Source organism: Danio rerio, chromosome 4 (genome assembly GCF_052040795.2).
Source record: "Danio rerio strain M-AB ecotype USA chromosome 4, GRCz13ab, whole genome shotgun sequence".
In the NCBI taxonomy this organism is placed as follows: Eukaryota; Metazoa; Chordata; class Actinopteri; order Cypriniformes; family Danionidae; genus Danio; species Danio rerio.
In genome coordinates, this window is record NC_141024.2 from 76,684,026 (window position 1) to 76,699,853 (window position 15,828).

Here is a 15,828-nt window from a genome sequence, read left to right on the forward strand (position 1 = left end):
AAAAACAATAGTCAGGTCTGATACAGTACATCACATTCTAAACTTCAAATAAAGACTTGTTACTGCAGTGTTTTGGAGAAATTGGGTATTAACATTACTCAGCGTTATAAAGATCACATTTCCAATAAGTAGGAAAAAACAATGGTCAGTTCTTATACAGGACATACCATACTATATCTGTACTTCACAAGAAAACTTTTAACTGCAGAGTTTTGGAGGAACAGGGTATTAACACATTATAAAGTGCTATAAAGAGCCCATTTCAAATAAGTAGAAAAAACAATGGTCAGATCTTATACAGGACGTCCTAATCTATGTGTGTACTTCACATAAAAGCTTTTTACTGCAGCATTTTAAAGAAACAGGGTATTAACATTATATAAAGTACTATAAAGACTGCATTTTAAATAGGTAAAAAAAAACAATGGTCAGTTCTTATACAGGACATTTCATACTATATGTGTCCTTCACGTTAAACCTTCTTACTGCTTTGTTTTATAGAAATTGTACATTAATATAATTTGAAGTGTTATGAAGACCCTATTTCTAATAAGTAGAAAAAAGCAATGGTCAGTTCTTATACAGGACATCCTATACTATATTTGTACTTCACATGAAACCTTTTTACTGCAGCATTTTAAAGAAATGGGGTATTAACATAATATAAAGTACTATAAAGACCCCATTTCAAATAAGTAGAAAAGAACAATTATCTTGACCATTGTTTTTTTCTACTTATTAGAAATGGGGTCTTTGTAACACTTTAAATTATATTAATATACAATTTCTCCAAAATGCTGCAGTAAAAAGGTTTCATGTGAAGTACACTTATTGTACAGGATGTCCTGTAAAAGAACTGACCATTGTTTTTTTCTACTTATTTGAAATGCAGTCTTTATAGTACTTTATATTATGTTACCCCGTTTCTCCGAAATTCTGTAGTAAAAAGGTTTCATGTGAAGTTGTCATGTTCACCAGCGAACAACCACCAGATGTCGCTGGTAAACACACACACTTAGAACTACACTTTTCCTGGACTACATTTTTATACATGCACTTCTCCCTGACACCCATGCTCACTCATCTATTTTGATTACATTTGCACATCAGAGGATTTTCAGAGACTGATTAACACACACTATTTAAGCCACACATTCACCCCTCCAGTTTGCCGAGTCTTGTTTATCTGTAAGGTGACATTACAACGCGTTATAAACCTGCACATTGGATCCTACCTTCTGTAACGCTGGGAAGTAACACCACAACAGAAGGTAGGATCCAATATGCAGGTTTATTCACAGTCAGGCAAGCAGTGGTCAATACGGGAGCAAACAGGTGTGTGAGGACAATCCAGAATCATAGTCAATTTAACAAGCAAGAGGTCGAAAGGCAGGTGGCAGACAAGGAAAACTAAATAAACAAGGCTAGGTTTAAAACACAGAGAAACAAGACCAGGATAACGTGTTGTAATGTCACCTTACAGATATGCTGCAGTAAGTTATTATGAGGTATGCATATAATATTGGATGTCCTGTCCATTGTTTTCTTCTGCTAACTTAAATGAGGTCTTTCACATGAGGTATGCATGTACATCCTGTATCAGAACCAAACTTTGTTTTTTTCTACTTATTTCTTTATAGCTCTTTAAAGTGTGTTAATGGTACATTTCTCCAAAATGCTGCAGTAAAACAGGCTTCATATGATGTATGCTTAGTATTTGACTCTACTTATAACAAATAAGGTCTTTACAGTCATCTAAAGTGTAATAATGCCCCATATCCCATATACTGAAAGAAGCATACCTTTTTAAATTCCCTTTAAATGAAATAAACATATATTTGTAACTTAAACAATGTTTTGTTGGACTACTTCATGATTGTTTTCACTTTCTGAGGTTAGCCACGTTGTATAAAATTGCATTTAACCTTATTTGTAATGTACTGTAGTTGGCTAGGAGAAGTAGAAACGCATTCTGTGTATTTAGAAATCGTATATTTATTCTGTCCGTTTGATCTGCTATAAAATCATTTGAAGCAAAAACTTAAAGAAAATTACAGGTAAGCCCAGAAACCCATTCTTAAAATAACACTGTCAAAAAAGAGCTAATAAATTGTTTAATAAAGCATACGTGGGTGGAAAGGGGGATAAACTTATATTCCGTTGTTATCTCTCTGTTCTGGGCGAAATGGGTGCTCTGTGGAGCGCTCTCTGTGTGGCTGCTGACATTACCGTAATGATAATAATACGCGCGCACCGAAATATAAAGCGCGGCTGGCTTGACTGTGTTTTTCCGAAACGTGGCTGGCTTGACCGCAGTGAAATACCTGCTGTGTAGCGCTCATGCGGAGGAGGAGCTGTATGACAAAGAAGAGGAGCCTGGAGTCAGAGAGTCAAGTTCAGCAGCGCGGTTCACTGAAACACACTCAGATCAGGAGAATGGCTGATCAGTACAGAAACAGATACAGCAGGAGAACGTGTGCAGGAAAAGCACTAATGTTTAACTATGCCTGAAACTAAGGAAATCAATGAACATTCAATCATTAGTTACTGTCATAGTACAGGCGACCGTGTGAAATCACTGGTAATGCTTTTACTGTCGATTCATTCTCTTTTCTTTCCTACATGACAATTGTGGAACATCACACTGAAATGTCTCTTTAAAGGGTTATTTATCCTAAAAATGAAAATGAAGTTGGAGACGTTAGACTGATAAATGTTTAGCTGGTTAGCTTAAAGTTTAAATGAATTTTAGATCGTCTTCAATCTCCTTATAACATGTTCAGTCTGTTTCCTGAATTGCAGAATATCAAATCAGCTGGATATGAGCTGACACAAAACTCAGGTCATGATCTTGACTCTTTTTGTTTTAAAGGCTGAAGGTCTGAAAACACATGAGGAGATCCCCTTTCCAAGCAGAGTGAGGGTGAGGAGAGAGAGTGACTTATTAAGAGAGATGAGCTGAGAGCCAGTGAAGCGAGGAACTGACACTGAAAACTGCTGCACAGCCCTGTCCAACACTGAAGAAGACTTTTATTCTTAAACTGTGTGCTGAACGTGTATAATCAAGGCCGTGTGTGGCTAACACGAGGGAAATGGCCTCTGAGAGGAATTAACAAGGAAAGAGGAGTTGGAGAAAACCTGAAGTCATACAGTATGATGGAGCGATCACATGCTGAACTGCAACACAACAATGAATATAGAGGAGGAGGATGAGGAGGAGGAGCAGGAGGAGGAGCAGGAGGAGGAGCAGAAGGAGGAGGAGGAGGAGGAGGAGGAGGAGGAGGAGCAGGAGGAGGAGGAGGAGGAGGAGGAGCAGGAGGAGGAGGAGGAGGAGGAGGAGCAGGAGGAGGAGGGCTTTGTTTTTCTCTCAGCTCTGCTGGTGTTGGTTGTGAACTACAGTACAGGACATTCATTGTGGAGGTTAAAATAAGTAAATCTGATCAGACTCATCCACATATGAATCTTGGGTGGGTTTTCAGACATGAAACCGTCAACTCAATCTGGCAACCCTGGTCAGCAGCACAACACAATTCTCAGAGCAGAAGCGTATGGAGGTAAATCAGTAACACACCTCGAGGGCTTGCAGATGTACATGTGGGAACATGATAAGAATATTTCTATGTTTATTTGATATTTGCAAGTGTTCCCTAGTAGCAAAGAATTCTGGCCCAGATTTGGCATAAAGCTGGCACAGCAGGCATTCGTCCGGCACTGGCATACAGCATGTGGGCCAAACATGGCCCGGGTTTGGCAGAGGTGGCACCGTCTTTAAGGCCAGATGAAAAACGTAGTATTTGGCCCAGATTTAAACATGTGATAAGTGGGCCATGTGAGTTTGGCCAGTCTTGACCCACATTTAAAACACACTAAAATCATTTTTGAGTAAAGAAAAAAAACTCTACCAATCAGGTCACTTTGAGAAAAAGCGTGCCCATAGTGTGCCTAAAGCGCATCACTCCATGGGTTTATCAACTTCATTGCAATCGTGACACACCAACCTATCTGGCCCAGTTCAGGCCCAGTTATGGGTTATTAACTTGGCTGAGACTTGGCCCAGATATGGTCTGTGTTTGGCTCTTGTCTGGAAGCCAGATTTGGTCCAGTCATGTACCGTAATTCACTGCGGCATGTGGGCCAAGCAAAACCTGATTGTGTGGGCCAGAGCTGGGCCAGAGAAATGTTGCTATGTGGGTTGTGACCGGTTTGCTGTGTGTTTCTTCAGTTGTTTGTGTTGTGAGAGATTTGCAGCATGTGTGTTGTCAAACTGATGAAGATCGTCTCTTTATTTGCTGGGTTTTTTTGTAAATGCATGAGCTTTTCCTTAAATTGCCTGTGCTAGATGATCTGTTTCCTTATTAACACATCAGTTCATTCATTTATTTTCTATTGAGTGGGAATAAGGTGTCCACTTCCTTCAGGTACAAATGAATCTGGGTCACAGGCATGACATTTCAGAGCTTTCCAAACACTACAACTCTTCACGCATCTCCAGCGTCTGCAGCATGTTCCAGAGGGAAAGTTCAGGAACTTGCTGTGTTTGGTCTTTGCTCTCCATCCAATTTCCAGCTCAAAATCAAGAATCTTAATGTGCCCTGTCCTCTACTCTCCACTGTCCACTCAGCCCTCGCTCTTCATCCTCCCCCAGAGAGTGAGAAGGACTTTAAGACAGCAGATGAGAAGGTATGGTAAATGCTGTCCACTTCTGGATGAGGAACGGCGCCCGCACTCTTTTACTAGTTTTCATTGTGCTGTAATGACGGTGAGGTGGTGTTTAATGGCTGACCAAAGTATCCGACTGCCGTTCACATGCGTCTTTCACCAAAGCCAGTGTATCTGCCTACTCCCCTTTAGAATCAGAGTTTTACCTCAGTCCTCATCTGAAACAGAAAGTGTTCAGTATTATTAGTTCTCCAAACGCTTCTTTATCATCAACAGCTATTTATTGTGTTTGTTGTGATGGTGTTATGACGTGTGTGAACACTAGATGGCACCAGAGGTTTATAAGGGTTTATGTGAGACGAGACAGACTGAACTTCAGGCAGACTGAACTTGTAAATCAAGAAGACACTTGTTCCAACTGGGCGTCAGTATTATAAGACACGAACATGACAGTGTTCTCTTATTTACACATTAAACATAAAGATGATATGATGGTGGGAAAGATATTCTCTAATCTTCAAGACTACGTGTTTTCTACATTTAATAAATGCATTAGTCTGAATGATCACAGTTCAGAAGGTGCTTCTCTACTTTTGGTCTAATGTATTTATGGACAGATTGTGGGAGACGACTGAAAGACATTGATTCCTCAGATCAGTCAGAAACAGGAGCATTAGTCTGTATTTACATGTGTTGAAGTGTCATGAAGCATCGTGTTCAGGAGCTTCATCAAGTTCTGCTCAGCTGATGGACTCCTCTACTTCAGTCTGATCATTAGCTAAGATTAAAGGAGGAATCTCGGTCAGAGGAGATTATAATCAGATGAATATATGGTAGAGTAATACATGATTAAAGGTTGGATTAATGTCTGACTGGTCTTCAGTAATGCTGCTCTTGCTCATTGGGACAGATGCTATAGTGTGTGTGACTGAATGTTCTCCTGTTGAAGAATCTTTCCAGATTTGTCTGAGTGGCGTTTAGACCAACACAGGCTCATTCTGAAAACGTAGTCTCGCTGACGTTTCTGGAGACCGAGAATCATGTAGCCGGAGGTACGTATGGCTGCATTTCAGTTTTTAATCGAACTCTACGGGGCGGTATGACGGTGTTCCTTTGGTGTTTACCTGCTGACCGCTTACCTCCGTGTGGAGGGCTTTCCCACTGCAACCAGTTTGTCCAGTTAGCTTGTCGTGTACGTCGGCGGACTTGAGATGCAGAGAGGAGCTGACCATGACGACGACAATGATCCGGGTTTGAGTCTGGGGAAGAGCGGTTCCAGAAATCAGCAAAGACAAAAACAGAATCCACAAAATAAAGTGAACAACAGGGGGAGAATGCGGTCAAATCTGAAAACATGGTCAAATCAGACGAGGGCTTTCTTCTGCGATCACCTTTTGTGTCGTAACTCCTTGTGCAAGGTGTCTCTGGTGGTCTGTGGGATCAGCGCAGGTCTTCCTCATGACTGTGTGTCCTCCAGAACTCGACTGAGAGCATGTGAAGACTCTTGCAGTTGATTATCTGATCAGAGTGTGTCTCCAGAGCTCTTCAATACTGAACCCTTCACAATATTCTCATTCTCTCACTCACTCAGTTTGGGGCTTTCAATATTCTGAAGAACAACACGGCCACGATGTAAACACCCCGCCACGCGCTTAGACAACATCAACAGACGCAAGACACCAGCCTCTAGTGTCGTCTTCTTGTTGGTTTCCTCGCTGATCTCCTCCTCAGATTAGACAGCTGATTGTTTGAGTGTCTGACCATTCTCCTGGTCTTGCCTCGAGGAACTCCATAACAGTGTGTAGAGATTTCCCACTGGTCTGATGAGTTGGACACCGCTGCAGGAGTGCAGAAACACAGATGACTACAGTGAACACTGTTTCTCTGGTGTATGTAAATCACTCCACCTTTATCAGTTTACCTGGACATCAGTCTAACATGTAGGACTAGTGCTGTTACCAGTGAGATCAGTGTAGAAAATGCACAGCTTTCTTACATATCAAATCAAGGAAAATAACTGTAAGAAGGGAGATATTTAGTAGAATGTTCTACTTCATCAGTAAGAAAGAACAGTGCAGACGTCAGTGGTGTCAGGCAGTCTCCACAGACACCTCACTCACAGGCCCCAGTGCACACCTCTCCCTGCTCCTCCATCCTCTGACCCAGAAACACATGGAGCTCAGCCATCTTGTAGGAGAACTCAGTGCTCTAATTGCTCTGTGAGGATGGAGATGATGATCATGATGGAGGAAACACCGCTGGACCCTGTGCTGAAGTGTTTTACTGACTAAACATGACATGTGTAAACTCTTCTCTTCACATCCGCAGCAATAACCCCTGACTCCAGCTGAAGAATCAAACACAGAGTAATGTGAATATTCAGCAGAGCTTTATTGTTAATCAGTTTCTCTTTCACAGCTACAAATAAAGCAGATAATAACAGAATAACTCACTGATAATCAGGAGTAAAATAAATCAATGGTGGTTTAGTGGAGGCTGAAGCTCTGACAGACTGAATGATTCTCTCATATTGAAGAATCAGAGGCACAGAGCTGGTAGAGCTCCACTAGAACTGGGGAAATGACACACTATTAGTCACATTTAGTAGATAAACTCAGTCTGGACTATACGTTTACACATTGAACAGTCGACTGATCTGATCCAACACACATGAATGACTCTTATAAACTGCTCATGGGGCAGGAAGAGCTGGACTTCAGCTGACAGACTGAACACCTCCTCACTTCACTACAGAGCTGATCTGCTTATCTGATGATCAGAAAACACAGCAAGACGGATGAAGATGGAGGAACACATACAGCTAATTTCACATCAATACAGTAAAACAATAATGCTCAGATGAAGCAGAATTACTCAGATGACCACAGTGATGATGGATTAACTGCAGAGCACAGTATTCAGCTTCTTTAACACTATAGATGGAAGATTACAGCAGAAATACACATGAACATTACTGAAAATACTAAAGCATTATAAGGCGGTGTATAATTGATAGTAATTAATAATTACATTAAACGTAAGTGTTTGAATCTTTTTTTTAAAAAAGTACTAATATTAAACAGTATATGGTAACATATTTATGAAAGTAACATGAAAGTCTGATATTATTGACAGCCAGACACCAGGACAAGCAGAGACAAACTCCTACAGTTTATATCAGACATCAGATCCAGCTCATCTCATTACTGATCAACTGAACAAAGCAGCTTACAGTGGGAGTGAAGAGACTCCAGGGCTGTTTCTCAATACTCTCAAAGTTAAGACTTGGAAAAACCAACTCCCGGGGATGCAAGTCGGTACTTCTTCAAATGGAACAGCAGTGTACTTTATAACATCACTTACCTCACCATGGATTCATCAGTTTCACTCTACATTAACAATAAAATGACTGAATTACCTAAAGCACGACCCTGTAATTAATATTATATTAATATTATATATCTACATTTTTGATTTAAGAAAATATATATGTTCATATAAATGTGAAATAAACTGAGTTATTATACACGGACATGTGTCTTTGATTATTAGATTTAAGAAACTGCAATGGTAATTATAGAAGTATATACACGGTAAGAAATAAAGATTACGTCAAACAATTTGGTAAACAAAGACAAACAGCATACAACACGGTAACATAATTAAAGACAATTATTAAACGTAACAAAATAATACTGCCAAAATAATACATTTGAGAACAAATAATAGATTCATAAGACCAAATACTGTCCGTTAGATATTCACAAGATGAATTAAATATCATGTTTAAACTACAATGGAGTGATGAGATCCAGCAGTACATTCGAGATGGCCTGGCCGGAGTAAAGCTGCTATGGCAGGGGAGCTGATGACGGAGCTCCCGCTGGCAGGCTGGGAGTCGGAGTCCGCATAAGCTGAGCCACATTGCCAAAGACGCGCTATCTTTGTGAATAAACTGCCGATTTGAGTGAAAAACTGTTAAAACTTTATTTTGTGACACAGTAAAGGAGTATTTTTAAAACTGTGCGGGTTTCCTCCTCCACTATTAGTGTTTGCTGGTTACGCTGCAATGCATTCTGGGAACCCAAGCTTCGCAAGGTCACCTCTCGATGCATCTATAGCCAAAGGGGCGGAGCAAGTACACATGCGGGAATTTCATCTATATTTAGCAAGATGTGAACTTTAAATTAGAACAGTATTTTGGCGACGGTTGATGACGTTTCAGGAGGACACAAAAACGCAAGTACAGACAAGAACGCATAATGAGAAACAGCCCAGATCATCTCACTGCTGCTGACTGATCCTGCAGAGGATTCTGGGTAAATCTCTCATCAGTCTTCAGCACAGTTTGACTGATGATCCAGACTCAGCCCAGAACCCAGGATAGAGCGGCTCAGAGAATGTGGTCTGGACTGAGTGGATGAGGATGGTTGTGTCTTCACTGATGTTGTAGAAGATCAGAGTTCCTGCACTGTGATCCACAAACACTCCTATTCTCCTGCTGATCTGCTCCACTGGGAGATCAGTCTGTGTGTGATTGTGTCTGAATAAGAATCCCAAACCCTTCAGGAAGACTAGACTCCAGGACTGAGCATTATTTCCAAACCAACACTCTTTACCTCGTCCCTTCCTCCTGATGCTCTTATATGCCACTGCTATATCCATACTATCTCCACTGCAGTCAATCTCCCAGTAACAGCGTCCACACACACTCTCTCTGCTCAACACCTGAGGATGATGATCAAATCTGTCTGGATGATCAGGATACGGCTGAATCTCTTCCACACATGTCAGCTCTCTGTTCTCCTCAGACAGTTTGAGTTGAGGGTGTGCTGTGTTTGGATCCAGAGTGAGGAAACGAGCATCTGAACACAAGAACACACACATTTACAACACAACAACACTCACTACAGCTGTGTGTGTGTGTGCGCGTGTGTAGACCTACATTTGTGCAGTCCTGCTGTAATCCTCTTCTCTCCTCCATGATCCAGACTGTAAACACACACAGATTGACATTCAGTCAGTAACACACACTGAACACACTTTATTTTCAGCAGATCTGCAGTCAGAGTTAAACACATCAAACATCACCCCTTATGTCCACATATTTAATTCAGTCATGTTGACATTAGATGGCTGGTAAATGCTTGATTCTGATTAGCTGATCTGGATCTTTCTTCAAAGTAAGTGAAAGATCCAGAAGGGCATCCTGCTGATGTGATTCAGAAGGGCAGTGTATTGAAGCCTGTATGAAAGCACTGATTACTATACGGTTCTATATCACCTTAAAGGATATATTATCCAATTGATGTCCAAAGAATAGGGGAAGAGTAAAGAGGTCAGACACAAATTATTATGTTCAAACATTGTATCAATTTCTTTATGATTAATGTGTAAACATAATCATCACAATACAAATCAAATAAAATAGCATAGGCCCACGTAAATGAAAACAATTATCATATAAGATGACAATAATTACAGTACTGGAAGGTTGTAATATAGTGGGGAAATAAATCCCAATAGTTTCAGAGGACTTATAAACAGAAGGGTCCAGCGATCACTTGTAATATGGTGAAATAAGTCCCAATAGTTTCACAGAAAAATCCACCTCATAAACAGAAGGTCCAGCGATCACTTCAGCAGTCGATCAATAGTAGTGATGTCATCAGCCAGTGTGCAACATTTGCCGGGATCTTATCTTCATTTGCAATGAATGTATAATGTATAATGAGTGATTGTGTAAAAGCAAGTGATCAGATTAAGTTAAATGTTGCTGTAAATGTTCATGCAGTAGCGGGTGATTGTGTATGTATGTGTGTGGTTCTATAATAAAGAAAAAAAAGGTTTAATTAGTCCTCAAACTACTCACGGAAAAATGCTGCGTCATTATTACTACACGTGAATAAACACGTGAAAGATCACGAACACATAATATAATAAACGTGTCGTTCTGATACAGTTGCAAACTATAAATATGCATATAGATGCATGTATATATACATCGAATGATAATTAAAGTTTTAACAATGAACTATGAACACTCACGTTTCTTCAATGACGCACATCATAAAGTTCTGTCAAACTCTGAAGTAATCACACCACATCTTCCTGTCATCTGATAGGATTCAGTCAAACTGCCTTCTCTGAGGATGCTGTGATTGCAATCCTAACAGTTTGTTGGCTTTAACTCTCTAAACTGGCGACTGAGCATCACGATGCGCACCTGCCTTTCTCTCTGTTCCTCTTTCATTACTGTGTCGAACACTTTCACTTTATTCATTGAACTCGCGAGCGGACCTTTTAACCACGCCCACATAATAACAAAACAGGTAAAGACTAAATGTACAGTTAGAAAACAAAATAATTAAACAATCTTTTGTACAGGCAGTGTTCTATCAGATGCTCATTGGTTTAACTTTCATTCACCGTCATTCATTTTAAAAAGCACCCGCTCCATTTTATTTGTGTATATTTCACTGGAATGCATAAACTCTACTCTACAGGTGCCTGAGAGTTAGCTGAGGAGCTGACATTAATCATACTATTCCCTCTAGTGAACGCATAAGAACTGTCATCATAATTCTTTACTCGAGTGCACGCCTCAATGTCTCGCGCCCCTTAATTGGTGCTGGCGCTCCCCCGGTGGGCCACGCCCCACAGTTTGAAAACCCCTGCCGTAAAGACTGTGTCTGTTCCAGATACTGTGTGCTCCAGAAAACATCTATTAAGAGTGAAAAGTTGAAGTGAAACAGACATTATTTAAAGCTCGGTCTCCTAAACACCAGGGGCCTCGTGTATCAATGCTGCATACACACATAGGGCTCTATTTTGAGGGTCCATGCGCAGAGCGCAAAACGCAGGGCGCAGACACTTTCAGGGCGTGTCAGGACGCGTTTTTGCTAATTTAAGGACGGGAAATCTGCCTTGCGCCGCGGTGCATGGTCTAAAAGGGTTGAGTTTATTTTCTTAATGAATTATAGGTGTGTTTTAAGAATAAACCAATCAGAGTCTCATCTCCCATTCCCTTTAAGAGCCAGCTGCGTCACGCCAAGAGCTCATTCGCTATTTACAGGACGCAAAGTAAGTGTAAGTGGAAAAACTGAGCATTTCACAAGCAAACAGTTCACAGTTAACAGAAAACTGTTAAACAGAGCATCTACTGCATGAGAATGAGAGATAATGGATCTACTTTCACTTTTGCTCTTGGATAGGGAAACCTTTATGCTCAGACATCAATTAGTCTATAAATAATTAATTTTGTTTGTTAAGTGCAAAGATTTGTGTAAAAACTATTTCTAAATTCAGTTCTGATTTCCAGCAAACGAATAAATGAACAATAATAATGAAGTGTGCTTAAAAACCTGAGTTATATCCTAATACACATGCTGTGCCCCATATGGTCTAAAACCTGACAGGTGGGCAAATCTAAGCTTGTTTTTAATAAAACAAATATAAATATGGATATAATAAATAATACTGCTAATAATAATAACATTATACAAAAGCAAATTGTTATGAATGAACTGAAAAAGCCTCCCGAGATGAAGAAGACATGAAAGCAGTGATTTTTCATATTTATGTAGGCTAGAAAATAATATGTTTTGTAATATTTTAATCCTTTATATTTATATCCTATATCTATTCTTATTATATCCTATATATATCCTTAATATTTACATTTTTTCATATGTAAAGATATTTGCCTATTGCTCTCTTGTGTGTATTAAGCAGTGTGTAAGCGAGGCGCAACTCTGCGCTGGAGTTTAGACCGGGTTAGTTTTGGTCTAATGAAAAATCTATTATAGTTTCTCAAAATAGCGACGCGCCAGCGGCCCGCCTCAGAACGCCTTCCTTTTTAAACCAGAACGCCTATGAGCGCAAAAATGAGCGCTAATGCATTTGCTATTTACCACTCTAGTGCCAAGCTGAAACTAGCAAAAGACTATTGCGCCGCGCCTTGACATGCGCCACACTGCGCCGGGTGTATGATAGGGCCCAAAAACTTAGCATACGCTAGGTTTCACGCTCATGTTTGAATTTACTAATGATGAAATGAACGTGAGAATGTGCGTTGGTTAACGCTTGCACAACTACTGGTTTTTGCTAATTGACTTTTCAAAACAATACTCGAGTTACTCGACTACCCGTGGTTCAAGCCAGTGGTGCCTGCAGCCACAGCTGTACGCTCTACCTGCCATGAGAGGGCGGGAATTAATGGCGCTTTTTATTTATTTATTTATTTATTTGTGACATAATTTGAAATTGATTATTAAACAGTATACACTACAGCTGCCTGCTTTTCCACTATCGTGCCAAATCGTTCTGAGAACACTTGGGTATGGTTACAGTTGGTTCTCCACTGAGGACTCCGAGAGAACTTAACCAACAGCTACATGCACCGCTGAAAGACTTTTTTCTGCTGTGCATCGAATTAAGACACGCTATTGATGTTCACAATCCTGTAGCTACATATATCCATGAAACACAAACTTGAAGACTCTTTGAACAACGAGAAAATAACTGCACTTCAGTCAAGCCAGACGTCTTGTTTTGTGATTTAATGCCGGCTTTACCACCCGAAGGACGGTTACGGTGTGTTGAGATGTCGGCCGTCACCGGAGAAAGTCTAATCTTTCATTACTTTATTGGGGTTGTGTTTGAAAGCTTTAGTGGCACTGTAGCTGTCCAAGGTGCTGTTGCATGAGTTAAATTATAGCGTAAATATGCAGTTGAAGAGGCTTGATAGAGTTAGCTGGGAGCCCGGCTAGTAGAGAGTTGCAATAGTCCAGTCTGGAGAGAACAAGAGCTTTAATAAGGAGTTGAGCTGCATGTTCAGATAAGAAGGGTCGGATCTTTCTGATGTTATAGAGTGTGAATCTGCACGATCAAGCAGTTCTAGAAATGTGGTCAGAGAAGTTTAGTTGGTCATCAATTGTTACTCCAAGGCTTTTCACCATTTTGGATGCAGTAATGGTTGCCCCATCCATCTGGATTGAAAAGTTATGGTGTAGAGTCGGGTTGGCAGAAACTACAAGCATTTCCGTTTTTGCGAGGTTCAGCTGAAGATGATGATCTTTCATCCAGTGTGAAATATCCAACAGGCAGGCTGAGATACGAGCTGGAACCGAGGGATCATCAGGATGAAAAGAGAGGTATAGCTGGGTATCATCAGCATAGCAGTGGTAGGAGAATCCATGTCTCTGGATGACTGGTCCTAGAGATGATGTGTAGATGGAGAAGAGAAGTGGCCCAAGAACAGAGCCCTGTGGTACCCCAGTGTTTAGATGCTGTAGGTTGGACACCTCTCCCCTCCAAGACACCCTGAATGACCTGTCAGAGAGGCAAGATCTGTATTGACGAGGCTCACACACCGAGTACTTTTGTCAGAATGCTTTATTCTTCTCATATAACTCAACTGGGCTTACCTTGGCCTCGTACTGCCATCTAGTGGCCTCTAATGATAGGTCTTCAAAACACCTATCAATACATCTTCTCTTTTTTTTTTTTTTTTTACTTGAAAACTATAACTTTTATACATATATATGAACAATTTACATTTCTTCTATTAGCCTTTTTGGTTTTTGTATTTGCCTCTTTGGACGTTCTGTCAGTCTCTCAACATCATTCTTTCTGTCAGTCTCTGTTAACTTGTCTTGCAATTCTGATTGTTCTTTTTGCTTTGAGATTTCCACATCCTGAAAGTCACTTTCTTTGCTTCTTATGGCTCTCTGAAGCACTTTCAGCAGGTGTCTTCTGTTCCGCCTCATTAACTTTCCATGTTCTGTCAACACTTCATAAGACCTGGGCATAGTCTCTTTTGTCACTTTGGCCAACGGTCCCCACTGTCCATCACATCTCACCCGTACCACGTCTTCTTGAGCCAGTGGACTCAATGGTTTTGCTGTTCTGTTGTAATAGTTCATCTGCCTCTCTTTCACATGATTCACAGAACTTTGCATCATGTGATGATTAGCTGATGGACGTCTTTTCCGCAGTTTCCGATTCATGAGTTCCGCTGGTGAAAGGCCATTTTCAATAGGTGATGCCCTGTAGTTAAGAACAGCCAGGTGAGGATCTTCTCCTGTCTCTGCTGCTTTTTTCAACAGGCGCTTCACAATCTGTACTCCTTTCTCTGCTAAACCGTTGGATTCTGGATAAAGAGGACTCAATGTTATGTGGTCAAATCCATAATTTCTTGCAAAGTCTTTAAAGCTCTGACTGATAAACTGTGGTCCATTATCACTTATTACAGTCATTGGGATACCATGACGTGCAAATATGGCTTTTGTTTCTACAATTACTTGCTTCGATTCAGTCAAATATAATTTGGACATTTATGGGGGCATGTAACATGTTTCTGTGTTTGTTTGTTCTCAGTGATCTTTAATACATACTGGGTGGCTACGCAAAATATTTTCTAAAATGTCAAGCAGGATTTTGTCTATAGCTTTAATTAAGAAGACAATAAAATAATAAAACTTACAAAAAAATAAAATAAAAATGCAAAGATAAAAAAAGCAAAATTTTGCTAAATTATAATTTTTTGTTTTTATTTTACTGGATGCATTCGTTGTTTAATGTTTGAATACTAAAATAACAGCCAAGGAGGCGGTGCTGGATTTGTGCGTACTTTGGAATGAAATCCTGCAGGCGCCCCTGGTTTGAGCTACTAGTTAAAAAGACACAAAGAAGTCCTTCTCAATATGTTTTAGTAATTCATAGCTGAATGCATTGATTTCATAGCAACATTATATTACTTTATGTTACAGAGTAATATAAAAATAAAAAGCTGCACGCAACATTTTCATTTAACATCTGCGTCATAAGCTTGCGTTATATGCGAAGCAAACTCATGTTCATCCAGTAAAACTTTAAGTTATTAATGTAACTTCATTATTTTTCAGCTGTAATAAGAACTAAGTAAAACTTAATTGTTAAACCAGTTCGGAAAGATAAGAAAAGTTCTCGTCAACAATACAGCTGACCCGAAAAAAGTTAATTAATAAATTAATAAATAATGCAAAAATAAAAAGTTGAAATTGAAAATACTTAAATGAAATATTTATAATACAAACGAAAAAAAATAAATAAATAAAGCTCGGCTAATTATTGCATTTTAATTATACATTTAATGTAGGCTATAGAAAGCAAAAGTAGACACACACG

At 39.9% G+C, this 15,828-nt stretch overlaps 2 protein-coding genes across 52 annotated transcripts in view; both read right to left on the bottom strand.

Annotated features, from left to right (window-relative positions):
• Positions 1 to 15,828, bottom strand: part of LOC148682569 (uncharacterized) — a 1,090,975-nt gene that overhangs the window by 753,821 nt on the left and 321,326 nt on the right. The gene's annotated exons all lie outside the window — the stretch shown is intronic.
• LOC567883 (NOD-like receptor C) overlaps positions 1 to 15,828 on the bottom strand; it is an 89,213-nt gene that overhangs the window by 26,127 nt on the left and 47,258 nt on the right. For 15 of the 50 annotated variants that reach the window (XM_087249688.1, XM_087249701.1, XM_087249689.1 and 12 more), the window contains 2 exons: positions 9,605 to 9,651; positions 7,027 to 9,524 (listed from right to left, as the gene is read on the bottom strand). In XM_087249688.1, coding sequence (XP_087105814.1) covers positions 8,998 to 9,524; positions 9,605 to 9,651 — 574 coding nt within the window. In that variant the 3' untranslated portion in view covers positions 7,027 to 8,997. Of the gene's footprint in view, positions 1 to 7,026; positions 9,525 to 9,604; positions 9,652 to 14,037; positions 14,813 to 15,828 lie in introns of those variants that run through there. The other 35 variants (XR_015483957.1, XR_015483940.1, XR_015483950.1 and 32 more) reach the window with 5 other exon arrangements.